This window comes from Trichomycterus rosablanca, chromosome 13 (assembly GCF_030014385.1).
Source record: "Trichomycterus rosablanca isolate fTriRos1 chromosome 13, fTriRos1.hap1, whole genome shotgun sequence".
NCBI lineage: Eukaryota > Metazoa > Chordata > Actinopteri > Siluriformes > Trichomycteridae > Trichomycterus > Trichomycterus rosablanca.
This window is the reverse complement of record NC_086000.1, coordinates 28083407-28097981: the sequence shown is the minus strand read 5'-3', so window position 1 is coordinate 28097981 and position 14575 is coordinate 28083407. Positions and strand designations below refer to the sequence as shown.

The following is a 14575-nucleotide window of genomic DNA, read 5'->3' as shown; positions in this document are numbered from 1 at the left end:
TCTATCCATCTTTCTTCATGCTGTTTTCCACTCTTTCTCTCATTATATCTCACCCTTTTTGTCACTTTATCTCTCACCATTTCACTACTTCTTTTCATCTTTCTCACCCTTTCACTCCGTATCACTCCTTCACTTTATCTTTCTCACTTTCACACCTTCTATCTCACTGCCTAATTCCATTTCATACTGGCTCTCACCCCTTTACCTTTCTCTCACTATTTACCATTTTCTTTCACCCTTTTCCCCTTTTTGTCACTTTTGTCATCTCTTGCTCTCTCACTCTATCTGACTTCTTCACTTTATCTTTCTCACTTTCTCTCACACCATCTCTCACTACTTCATTCCATCTTTTCTACTAGCGCTTTTTCACTCTTTCTTACACTTCGTCTCACCATTTAAGTTATTTCATCTCTCTCACTCTTTCACTCCATCTCAGTCGTTTACTTCATTTTTTCTCACTTTCTCTTACTCTATCTCTCACTGCTTCATTCCACCTTTCTTCATGTTCTCTCACACAGGTTGAAAACCCCTGGTTTAGACAATACTGTCAATTATAGATAATCAGTCACTTATATAAGAATAAAGTGTAATTGTTAGTAATCAAGTTGGTTAATTATATTTGTATTTATTTTATTACAAAAGAGTCTGAGGCCCGTATTCTACATCTATCATTTCACCTGCCCTACTAATGGACTTCATTAATCACTCCTTCCTTCACTTACGTTTATTTTCACTCTTACTCTACATCTGCATCTCAGATGTCTCTCGCTTTCTCACTTCGTCTTTCTCACTTTATCCTACTCCATCTCTTGCTTCATTTCATCTTTCTTACTTGTGCTATTTCACTCATTCTTTCACTTCATCTCACATTTTTGTCACTGTATCTCCTACTTTCTCACTCCATCTCACTCCTTTACTTCATCTTCTTTACTTTTACTTCATATATCTCACTGTTGCATTCCATCTTCCATACTTGTCCTTTTACTCCTTCTCTCACTTGGTGTCACCCTTTTTGTCACTTAATCTCTCTCACTTCTTCACTCCATCTCACACCTTCACTTTATCTTGCTTTTTTACTCTCACTCATTCTTTCCCTTTGTATCTTACACTTTGCTAGTCTGTCTCTCCTACCTTCTTACACACTCTCAATCTCATACTCCACCCTTTTTATTTTGTATTTCTTATTCCAGCTCACTCATACTCCAGCTCTTACTTTTTTTTACAACAGCTCTCTCATGCTGTTCTTCATTCTCATTTTTACGTCTACTCTCACTCCTTCTTGTCCTCTCTCTGTCACTAACATGTTTTTTAAATTTTATATTTTTATTCTAATTATGATTCTCGCCCACTCCATCCCTCACTTTCTTACTCTAGCACTCTCACTTTTTTCACTTGCTCTTGCTCCAGTGCTCTAAAACCTTCATTCACTCTATTTTTCTTACACTTTCTCTTACCCAGTTTATCCACTTCTTAATAAAATAATACAATATATAAAACTTTTATAATGTCACCTAATTTAACACTTATTTTTACAACCCATGTCTTTCATCCTTTATCAGGGATGTCCAAACCATGGCTGGCACTGATCCGATACTCTGTATCGGTCCGATATTGGCCCAAATCACTTGATCGGATATCGGAAGGAAAAAAACGTGTGATCTGATCCGATACTGTTGCTTAATGTAAATAACACAATGTAAATAACACTTAATGTAAATAAGGCCATTGTTGGGGGGGGGGGGGGGTGTAGACACTTTGGACGACACGCCGTAAAGCGAGATGTGTTATGTGAACAACAGCTCGAACGTAAGTGAAACCAAAAATGCTGCTAAATGTTCTGTGTGTAAAAGTGAAAATAAAAACAGCAGTTGTGCATAAGTGTGATGTTGTAGGTTCTGTACTTATTCCTTTAGAATATTTGTTTCACAGTCTGAGCATTGTTATTTAGATAGCTAGTTTAACCATGGTGCATTGAGACATGTATTATTACTGCTTAGTTGACGGTATCGGATTGGTATCTGTATCGGCAGATACTCAATTTGCAGTATCGGTATCAGACATAAAAAAGTGGTATCGAGCCAGCCCTAGTCCAAACTATGACCCCTATAGTCCAAACTATGTCTTACCTAACTTTTTTCACTCTCTTCTTACTTTTTTCTCTCTGTCCATCTCTCACGTCAACTCTTTAACTTAATCTTGTTTACTCACACTTACTTCAATTCTCTATTTTTCACTCTATCTTACTCTTTCACGTTAATCTCTACTCCATATCTCACTCCATCGCTTATTCCACCTCCCCTATTCCATCCATCTCTCAATCCATCTCTTCTCTCATTCCATTTATGTCAACCCATCTCTCAAACATCATCTCTCACTCCATCTTTTCACGCTTTCCCATTTCTTCCCTCGCCTCGGTAATAAAACTGGACGACTAACTATAGCATTACTCGTTACTGTGCAGACATCGCAGTAATAGTTTGTAATGAGACAGACGTCAAGGCAAAATCATGTATTAAATCCTTCTGTACTGCTCTTCTGGGATGTTTAAATGAACCTCATTATTTTAATTAGTCTCGAAAACGAGAGGTTAAATTTTAGCAACCCTCCTTGTTTTGCATATTTATAATCATCCTACATTGTGATTATGCATCAGAAATCCTAATGATGCCTCACGTTGATTTGCATCTTTGAGACACTGTTTATTCAATCGGCCGTTTGTTTTGGTATAAATAAAATTATAATCACACAAATCACCTATTCATTAAAAGTGTGTCTGTTTGATTTATCCATATAAATTTGTTACAGTAGATTGCTCCTAGGTGTAGGTGTGTGAGTGACTATGTGAGTGTTGACTTGTGATGAATTGGCACCCTGTTTAGGTGTGTTCTTGCACTTCACATGTTCCTGTGTGGCACTGCGTGTGCAACTCCATGTTAAGTCATTAACATGGCTAGCAAAGCATGCAGAGAAATAGATGGACTGATTGCCATTATTTGCATTTCTGGTATATGGTAACTGCATTTTGTTGCCTTATAACTGTACCGAGCAAAGACAATAAAGTTGAATCTATCTAATCTATCTATCTAAAAAAAAAAAAAACGTACCTATTTCTAAACCTAATGCAGTTTTTTTTTTGTTTCACCAGATGGAGGTGGATGTAGCAGACGACAAGCGGCATTGTATACGATCTAAAGGTATTTCCAGCACCTCAAACCTCATTCACTAATTTTACTGCATTTTACTGCTGCTGAAATACATTTGCTATCATTGATGTTAAAGAAATAACTGTCTGTTATGTCTCCCTTTTTCTGTCTACTCTTTTTTTTTTGTCTGACTCTTCCTTTCACTTAGTGCCCTTGGAACCAGTAATACAAGAGCTGTTCAGGTAAGTAGCTTGAAGATTACAACACCTACACTCGTTTTCAGTCCTGCACCTATCAGTGAAGTTCAGGCTTTTGTTCATTCATCCAGGAATGCAGCACAGCTCAGACATAGTGAGACGTCTGCACATCTATAGCTCCTCTTTCACACTCTAATAATCTAAAAGAATGGGTCTGTCTAAAAACCCAGTGATCTCTCTACATAGACGGCATGTTACGTCATTTCTTAGAAGCTTTAAAATGCTGCCTAATGAGGTGCCTTATTTTAAAGCAATAATCTGACTGAATAACGAGGGAGCATCCAATGCTTCTTTAGTGGTGAAGGCAATCCCAGCATTCGGTGTGGCACAACTTTTCTGACAAAAAATTATAAATATGACGGACAAATGAGGAGCAATAAACAGTTCTTTTTAAATGTAAATGAATTCTTATTCATTTTTAATTGGTTTACTGGTAAATAAGTGTAATTTATTTGCAAATGTGGGCTTGTCAGTGACAGTTTTCGGTACGCTGAGAGAGATGTGAGCTGGTATGCTAGTGGGTTGTGCCACCTCAGTTTATTGGTTTGAATGGCCTGAGGCTAACTGTATTAGCTTAGTAAGCGAAAACTGCCGTGACATAATCACCGTAATCGCTGTCTAAGTAGTGCGTCTAAATAATCTGCCTCATGAGTTTGATGTATTGGTAGAATCCTTTCTACTTAGGCAGCTGCCTAGGTAGGTAGTAGGCAGCAAGGCAGCTCACTAGGTTTTCAGACAGAAGCAATACAAATCCAAAAGAATCTAGCAGTGGGTGGCATGGTGGCTCGGTGGCACTGTCGCATCACAGCAAGAAGGTCCTGGGTTCGATTTCCAGGTACAGTGGTACCTTGTAACTCGATGTCCCCTAAACTCGATATCTCTGAAACTCGACGCCTTTTGTCGAGAAATTTGTACCCTTAAACTTGACATTCAAAAATGCTTAATGTAACTTAATGTATTAAAAGAACGACATACGAAAACTAAACCTCTCTTAATTATTACTGCTCATAAGCAATAATAAGGAGCTTTGCTTTCCTCCCACCGTCCAAAGACATGCAGTCAGATTAATTGGAGATACACAATTGCCCTAGATGTGAATGTGTGTGTGTGTGAGTGTGTTTGCCCTGTGATGGCGTGGTGACTTGTCCAGGGTGTTTCCTACCTTTCACACAGTAAACTGTACCCACCGGGATCCTGAGTAAGATAAAACTGTGGTTAAACAGACAATGAAGACAGAATCCAGCATGAAGATATTAAAGAAAACCCATTCTGAGAAAATACAATTATAAATCCACAACACAGTATCAGTGGAGTGATCTCTGAGATGCTCTTGTTTGCTGGAAGAAAGGCAGCACAGTTATTTATTGTGATGGAGTTATGGGTGCTATTATTGACGGCTGCAATGCTAATAATTCTGTTTGTGAAACTGTGATTAATGAAGCCTCTGACAAAGGTTAAGTTGGTAATAGAAGTGGATTACATTTTTACAAGACTCGGCACCCCCTGAGTTTGGAAGGATGAAACTGTGCCTGCAGAATAATCAAGCACAGTAAGTTTGAACGACTGTAAATGCTAAGAAACAGAAGCTTCTGGAAATGACTATCATTGTTTGTGTCTGTGTGGGATTTTACATTTTTAAGCCATAATACTAAATAATGAATGATTTTCGGCAATTAGCGACAAAGCGACATACAGTTTACACTGATCAGCCATAACATTAAAACCACCTCCTTGTTTCTACACTCACTGTCCATTTTATCAGCTCCACTTACCATATAGAAGCACTTTGTAGTTCTACAATTACTGACTGTAGTCCATCTGTTTCTTGACATACCTTTTTAGCCTGCTTTCACCTTGTTCTTCAATGATCAGGATCCCCACAGGACCACCACAGAGCAGGTATTATTTAGGTGGTGGATCATTCTCAGCACTGCAGTTACAATGACATGGTGGTGTTGTGTTAGTGTGTGTTGTGCTGGTATGAGTGGATCAGACACAGCAGTGCTGCTGGAGTTTTTAAATACCGTGTCCACTCACTGTCCACTCTATTAGACACTCTTACCTAGTTGGTCCATCTTGTAGATGTAAAGTCAGAGACGATCGCTCATCTATTGCTGCTGTTTGAGCTGGTCACATCAGTGGTCACAGGATGCTGCCCAGGGGTGCTGTTGGCTGGATATATTTTTGGTTGGTAGACTATTCTCAGTCCAGCAGTGACAGTGAGATGTTTAAAAACTCCAGCAGCATTGCTGTGTCTGATCCACTCTTACCAGCACAACACACACTAACACACCACTACCATGTCAGTGGCACTGCAGTGCTGAGATTGATCCACCACCCAAATAATACCTACTCTGTAGTGGTCTTGGGAGGGTCCTGACCATCGAAGAACAGCATGAAAGGGGGCTAACAAAGCATGCAGAGAAACAGATGGACTACAGTCAGTAATTGTAGAACTACAAAGTGCTTCTATGTGGTAAGTGGAGCTGATAAAATGAACAGTGAGTGTAGAAACAAGGAGGTGGTTTTAATGTTATGGCTGATCAGTGTATATACACACTTTTCATTAATCTTTAATATTACAAAGTCAGAAGTACTAAAAAGTCAGAATACACTAAAAGCAAATAAATAAGAACTAAATAGGTTGCATAGTTGTTTCCCCAACTGTGTAACATTTTTTCTATCCTTCTATAAATGACTTACCTGCCAATACCTCGTCAAAAGCCTTCTCTTCCATTCGGTTGATTCTGTTGCCGAGAGATAGCAATTAATCAGCTGATCAATATGAAGGCTATCTACAGCGTGCAGCATCCATAATGCCAATAATGTGTGATCAGCAGAGGTACTCTCCAGAGATGATATAGCTGCCAGGACAAATACACGCTGACTTTGGTCTGGACTGAGCAGATATAGAACGGTGACGGTAGAGATAGCTTTAGGAAATAAACTGAATTGATTACTGCATGATTGGCATAGGGACATTTATAATACTGGTGGTAAATTTGGTTCATTTTATGGACTCGGGTTAATCTGAGTCAATCAGTAATGTGATCCGGTTCACTATATTTTGTTGTTGTTTTGCTTACAAGAAAATATGCTGCATTACTATACCACTACTACTGATAATAATAATAATAGTAATAGCATGTGCATAAAATCAGCCACATAACAAACACCAGTGTGTTTAACCGCTTGTTTATTGGAATATTTAACTTATTACTTAGATTCACGGACTGGAGTGAAGCCAGTTCAGCCAAATCATCTGAGTCCGCGGTGTTTCTGGTGAGTCTGCTCACTCACCTTGTGTACTTAGCAGCCAGTCAGTGGACTCTGGGTTAATCGAGACCTCGGACTCGTGATTCCTGATTCAGTAAGAAGATTCGAATCATTAACCCTGGTGATTCAGGAACCGCCCAGCTCTAATTTATAACCACAAAATGATTCAAGATTTGTGCATCTCAGTGAATCTTACAGACACATTTTCCAGAAAAGTGAAGACTGGACGAGCTGAATATTAATGCACACGGTTGTTTATGGTACGTCCACTTAACTAGCTCATGATTAGTTGTCCACATACTTTTGTCCATCTATATTTTGAATGTTGGTGGACTGGTGGCTCGGTGGGTAGCACTGTCACCTCATAGCAAGAAGGTCCTGGGTTTGATTCCCAGGTGGAGCGGTCCTGGTCCTTTCTTTGTGGAGTTTGCATGTTCTCCCCGTGATCATGACTGTGTTTGACATTAAACCTTGATCTGATGAATCTTGTGTAACCAGTAACTACCTGTCCTGTCATGAATGTAACCAAAGTGTGTAAACATGATGTTAAAATCCTAATAAATATATAATATTTTGGACATTACATTAAGTAATACTGGCATGTGAAATATAAATTCAGTGCAGCTCAGTACATACAGTCTATATATATATATATATGAATCCAGCCTGTGCTTCTTTCTCTTCTAGCTGTCAGGCACCACGTTGTGATGGAAGTGGGCACATCAGTGGAAAATATGCAAGACATCAAAGGTAATGAGCTAACTTTTCTCATTACATCGCTGATCAATGAAAAGTACCCACACACAGCACGCTGAGAGTCCAGAGCTTACCATCTTCAATCTTGTACGTCGTTTCAGCTTTCATTGTTCAATATGCGCCCAGCAAATCTTCCTATTTCCTATAAGCCATGGGTTTGAAATGAGGCTCTCTTCTCGCCAATGCGCCCTAATCACATTGCGAGAGGAAATTACCAGCAGTTTCTTTCTGGCATTTTAACAGGTTTAAAACCCTATTGAATAAGGAAATATACATTTCCCCGCATAAACACCATGCTTGGCTTTATAATGCAAAATATTTTTTTTCTTAGAAGTTCCAGAGGCAGTTGAGTGCATTAATATGGCTGCACATTTTAGTTTCATTTGCATATTAATAGTTAGGCACGCTTCTGGGGGTTCCTGCACAACAGCACTGTGCGCTCTGCAGTAAGCCAGTGTTTGGATGAATGTGCTAATTTGACAGTCGCTATCCAACATTTGAGTATTTGGGTTCAGAAATGACCTACAGGCAGATTTGTTCCCCAGCGAAATGATGGCACGTGCTAAATAAACTCCAAAACTGGTTTGATTATTACAGAAAATATCAACTTATGTGCAAAAAACTGACATGCTGAGTGATGAGCAATGTTGCACATAGTTCATTGTTATATAGTAAATATTACTTGTAAGTCTATTGTCTTTTTTAATATTGGAGTAGAAGAGCATGCCAAAAGTCTGAATATTTACTACTGTTCAAACGTTCAAAATCCATTTTTGTTGCAGATACATACATTACCGTTCCAGTTTTTCATACATACTGATGATGTAACTGATGAACTTAATATGAACTATATACAGTGCGGTATACAATGTCATATAAAGTGCTTCTATTTTTGCATTACTCCCACACCTTATGGTTTCAGAACTTATATATAAGACAAAAAATATATATAAGACAAAAATTACTCGAGAAAATAATAATTTTATTTTTTAAAGCAAAAAATGCTCCAATACCAATTTACCTTGTCTAAAAAAGACCCCCTAGTTCTTAATCCTAGTCTTAATCTTAATCTTTGGGATCTATCTATCTATCTATCTATCTATCTATCTATCTATCTATCTATCTATCTATCTATCTATCTACCTCTCTGTCTGTCTGTCTGTCTGTCCATCCCTCTCTCTGTCCGTCCGTCTGTCTATCAACCCATATCTCTCTCTCTCTCTCTCTCTCTCTCTCTCTCTCTCTCTCTCTCTCTCTCTCTCTCTCTCTCTCTCTATCAAGCCGTCTGTTTAGCTGCCCATTCGTCTATCCATCTACAGTATCTAAATATCTATCTATCTATCTATCTATCTATCTATCTATCTATCTATCTATCTATCTATCTATCTATCTATCTATCTATCTATCTATCTATCTATCTATCTATCTATCTATCTATCTATCTATCTATCTATCTATCTAATTAATTTGTGGTCCCATGAATTTAGATCCCATAAACATGGATGTTTGAAGGGTTTGCTATTCATCTTTAGCTTATTATTAGGAATAATATGGATCTCATTCACCTTTCCCTAGTAAGTAAACTAGCAAATGTCTGTACTTATTTCAAACATGTTAAAAATATATTGTCATACTTTGAGCAAGTAAACTTTTATCATACTTTTCAAAAGTTATCAAAAATTATACTTTTAATAAATACATTATCATGAAGTATACTTTAAGTTACATTTAAGTTTCATTTAATTTAATATACTTCTCATATACTTGTTTTCAAATACATGTTTAGTATATTTTTGCAAAGTATGTTAAACAATTGTAGTAATTGTTTGGTAAACTGTTGTAGTAATTCAGTTAAAGCACACTTTTAATACGTTATACAAAGGTTTACTTAAGTGTATTTTTTCATAAAGTTACTTCCATAGTGAAAAGAAGTATACTTAAGTATACCAATCTTCAGTACACTAATGATCAATACACTTAAAGAGTGCTAATTATACTGTAATAGTACAAAAATAATACAAAAGCTCAACTTTAATTGTATTAAGTGTACTAAACTGTACTAAATTGGAACTATTTTAAGTAGTTAATTTACCTTAAGTATACTACTGCATGTGTATTAAACTCCATGTTTCACATACACTTAAAGTGAAATTAAAGCACACTTCTCAACTGCACAATCAGTATTCCAAGTGCACTTGGAGTACATTAAAATATATATTATAAAAAAAACTTTAAATATATTTATTTTAGAGTAAAAATATACTTCCACTTTTTGTCTTTCTAGACCTGATTCTAGCAATATATTTATCAATATATATTTATTTATGAGCACTGTAATGACATATGTAGTAATACCAACCTTATATAGGTATACTTATAATTATACTGTTAATAAATACATTACCATGAAGTATACTTGTAGTTAAAATAACTTTCATTAAATTTAATATACATCTCATATAGTTCTTTTCATAATAGATGTTTGGTATATTTTTGCAAAGAATGTTAAACAATTTGTATTTTTTAACATGAAGTTACTTATTGGTAAAACGTTAATAGTGTTTTTGTTATTTTGAAAATATTTCATTATTCTTTAATTTTAATATGGAAAATAAATTAATCATATTAAAGAACATATTCAGGTACTTTTTAATACTATCTTATGTGTTTTTACTTTGCATGTAATTAATGGATTTCACCTGATGCTGTGATTATACTTGCAAAGAATTCACTACATAAAATGGATTGTGTACTTGAATGAACGAGTTAAAATTTACATTCCAAGTGTATTTTAAAGTGACTAGAACAATAAAGCGTTAACAACAAACACCTTTACATATCTAGTCATAAGGAATCCATAAGGTAGGACATCTGTGTTTATAGCACTCCGGTGGTGCAGCGGTAAAACAAACTAACACATAAGAAATGACATGTCAAAATCAGGGGTTCGAACCCTGGGTCTGCTAAAAGTCTGAACATCACCTCAAAATATAAAAAAATAACGACCCCTACTGGTTGCTGGTTACAATTCAGAGATCAGAACTACAAAGAAGTGTAAGAATGTTTTTGCTCTAAAATAAATATATTTAAATTCTATTTTTAATGTACTCTAAGTGCACGTGAAATACTGATTAAATTAGCTTCAACTTCATTTTAAGTGTATGTGAAACGGAATTAAATACACATGCAGTAGTATACTTAAGTTGAATTAAATATACTTAAAATTGTCTCAATTTAGTACAGTTTAGTACACTTAATACAGTTAAAGTTGAGCTTTTGTATTATTTTTGTACAACTAAAATATATTAAGTACAAAAATAATTTTAGCATTCTTTAAGTGTATTGATCATTAGTTTGACAATAATACACTTTAGTGCACTTTAGCATATTGAAGATTAGTATACTTAAGTATACTTTTTTTTCACCAGGGTTACCCTGATGTATTTGCTCCTTCCAACTAATGGCAACATTGTACATATAAAATTTTTCAGAAAAAAATGGGACAGTTTGTAAAATTTTATAAAAGCAAGAATGTGATTTGTTAGTAAATTTTATTGCTATGAAAAGTTTATAAAATATACAAGATACACTTTTTATAACATTCCACAATGAGCAGGTGTACATTTGCCTATTTGCCTAAACAACAGTAATGATGATGAACCAGCAACCTTCCAAATACAAGTTCAGTACCTAAACCGCCGAGCTACCTCTGCACTGCTAATACATTGTTTGCATAATTACAAAGTCAGAATTGCTTGAATACTCCCTCTAATACTCTGAAATGCTGAACAGTTCTTGAATGTAGTTTGTATGGGTCTCACATAGCAAATGTCCTTGCTAGGCACGGAATCAAATCGTATTGCGCTGTATTATCACCTGTCCTTGTCTCAACCATGCCATCATCGAATTGATCTGAATCCGCCGACCGCAAATCCCATTGCCTGGCAGTTATTTTGATTGTCACTGTATGTTTGATGGACAGCCAAGCTCCGAGGCATATCGATTTCCATCTCGAATAGGATGAGAGAGAACGGCTAGAGAGAATGTGGCAGAAAAGCAACCAGGAAGGAGATAACATTGCAGTGCACTCCTTCAGTCTGTCCCTTTCTAAATTCAAGTTTCACCACCCACCATGTGCTAGATAATTAAAGATAAATAAAACAAACATTCAATCCATCACCACCTCTCTCTCTCTCTCCGTCTCTCGCTCTGTCTCATTCACGGTCGAGCTAATTTCTGCCCCTGTCCTCATTTGCATGCTTATCAAAGTGTTTTGACTATCCGACAGAAGCTGCAGTAGAAGGTGGGATCATTAATATGTTAATTAGTCCTTTGACACTTTTCACTCGGGTATGTGAGCGATACCATGACTTCATTCACATGTCTGCTGAATGTATGCACATCCGGCAAATGCCATTAGCTTCTTTATTCTAGTGCATACAGATAGTTTACAATGGCTGTAATAAGCACATAGAGAAGTGGCATCTTTATTCATATGAAGAGGTTTGTAGTGGGCTTATTTCCTTTAGAGCACTTCAGACTGAACTTACTGCATTCTTGTTTTCTCCTCGAGTTAGAGTCACTCTGCTCTGCTTTCTGGGCAAAATAGTGTTTGGGACTATTCTCTTATCTTTTTTAAAGCTCTGCATTAGAAGGCAGAATACACTGATCAGCCATAACATTAAAACCACCTCCTTGTTTCTACACTAACTGTCAATTTTATCAGCTCCACTTACCATATAAGAGCATTTTGTAGTTCTACAATTACTGACTGTAGTCTATCTGTTTCTCTGCATGCTTTGTTAGCTCCCTTTCATGCTGTTCTTCAATGGTCAGGACTCTCCCAGGACCACCACAGAGTAGGTATTATTTGGTGGGTCATTCTCAGCACTGCAGTGACACTGACATGGTGGTGGTGTGTTAGTGTGTTGTGCTGGTATGAGTGGATCAGACACAGCAATGCTGATGGAGTTTTTAAACACCTCACTGTCACTGCTGGACTGAGAATAGTCCACCAACCAAAAATATCCAGCCAACAGCGCCCTGTGGGCAGCGTCCTGTGACCACTGATGAAGGTCTAGAAGATGACCAACTCAAACAGCAGCAATAGATGAGCGATCACTACAGTGCTGAGAATGATCCACCACCTAAATAATACCTGCTCTGTGTTGGTCCTGTGGGGGTCCTGACCATTGAAGAACAGGGTGAAAGCAGGTTAAAAAGGTATGCAGAAAAACTGATGTATTACAGTCAGTAATTGTTGAACTACAAAGTGCTTCTATATGGTAAGTGGAGCTGTATAAAATGGACAGTGAGTGTAGAAACAAGGAGGTGGTTTTAATGTCATGGCTGATCAGTGTATATGCAGTACCATTTCCTTTAGGTTCAGTGACATATCTGTCTGTCTAATCAATATTACACGGTTAAATGTTTATAATACAAATTATGGCAAATGACTGCAAAAAGCTACAGTACGCGTGGAAAAAACTAAAGGAATTTTAATATGCTACTAGATACAATTTGTTTCTCTGCGCTCCTCCAATTTCTGTACAGGAGCCCTGGGCGACCAAGATCCGTAAACAGCGTTGATCCCACCCTTTAATCTGGTCTTTCCCACCCAGCAGACTGGAAGCCAATTATGCCTGCTAGAGGGCGCCCAGCCGACGGGGAGCAGAGCCGAGATTCAGATAATCCAATATCCCAGCAGCGCCTGAACCTGGGAGTTCAGAATCTTGGCGTTGGTGTGCTAGCGCATTATCCCGCAGTGCCACCTGAGCACCCCCTAGTATAACATTTTTAATCAAAAGTTCCAGGGCATCATTAAAGATGCTCATGTAGCACTCAAATGTGGCTTATCCATCAGTTTCCTCATTATGTGACAAATGTAAAACAGCAGCAGGCACAGGCTCACCTATTTTGGTTTTGTCTCATGTTATATAATTTATTGACTAATACATTGTTGTTGCTGTCCTGTTTATCCTAATGTGGTCTTAGCACTTTTCAAATATAGTGATTTTATAAGTAACATTTAAAAATACAACAACAGGTCTTGATGATGAGTATAGTGGTGGCTAAGAAGATTATTCTTCTTTGTTGGAGATCTCTACAGCCTCCCTGTTAAAAGATGGCTATCTGAGATGTCCAGGATTGCTCAGATTAAGCGGTTAAGGTGTTCTGGTGCAGCTGCACTGGGGTGTGTCGAATCGATGTGGAATGCATTTATTGATGTGTTAGGGAAGCCATAGAGAAACTATTCTTTTCTATTTCTTGTTATTATTATTATTATTATTATTATTAGTAGTAGTAGTAGTAGTAGTAGTAGTATTGTTATAAGTATTATGTATTATTTATCATTATTATTATTATTATCATTATCATTATTGTTATAATTATTGTATTATTTATTATCAATAATATTATTATTATTATTATTATCCGTATTACTATTATTATTATTATTATTATTATTATTATGTATTATTTATTAACATTAATATTATGTATTATTATTATCATTATTGTTATAATTGTTATGTATTATTTATTATCAATAATATTTTTTTATTATTATTGTTATTATCGTTGTTATTATTGTTGTTATTATTGTTGTTATTATTGTTGTTATTATTATTGTTATTATTATATTTTATTTATTATCAATATTATTATTATTATTATCGTTGTTATTAATATTTTATTATTATTATTATTGTTGTTGTTATTATTATGTTTAATTTTGTATCATTAATATTATTTTATTATTATTATTATTACTATTATTGTTGTTATTATTATTAATAATATTATTATTATTACTATTATAATATCCTTATTATTATCATTATTGCTTTAATTATTTTGCATTATTTTTTATTATTATTATGTTAATTGTTTATTTTGTAATTAACTTCGTATTTATTTGTTTGTTTATTTATTTGTTTATTTTCATTTATTATTCATCCCCTTTTTTTGTTGTTTTTTATTGTAATGCTGGGTAGAGGCTGTTCTTGAACATTCTAAAAAAAATATATTAATAATAATATGAAAAATTGTAATGTGGCTTAATGAACTAGCCAACCACTACAGAGACTGGAGTTTTGGCAGTACTACTAGCCTTGACTGTTGCTTTGCAGACACAATTGG

The 14575-nt window shown here is 35.9% G+C and overlaps 1 protein-coding gene across 1 annotated transcript in view; it reads left to right on the top strand.

The window, feature by feature from the left end:
• myt1lb (myelin transcription factor 1-like, b) overlaps positions 1 to 14575 on the top strand; it is a 195659-nt gene that overhangs the window by 63342 nt on the left and 117742 nt on the right. Inside the window, exons 3-5 of the mRNA XM_063006723.1 lie at positions 3146 to 3194; positions 3352 to 3385; positions 7364 to 7426. Coding sequence (XP_062862793.1) covers positions 3146 to 3194; positions 3352 to 3385; positions 7364 to 7426 — 146 coding nt within the window. The remainder of the gene's footprint in view (positions 1 to 3145; positions 3195 to 3351; positions 3386 to 7363; positions 7427 to 14575) is intronic.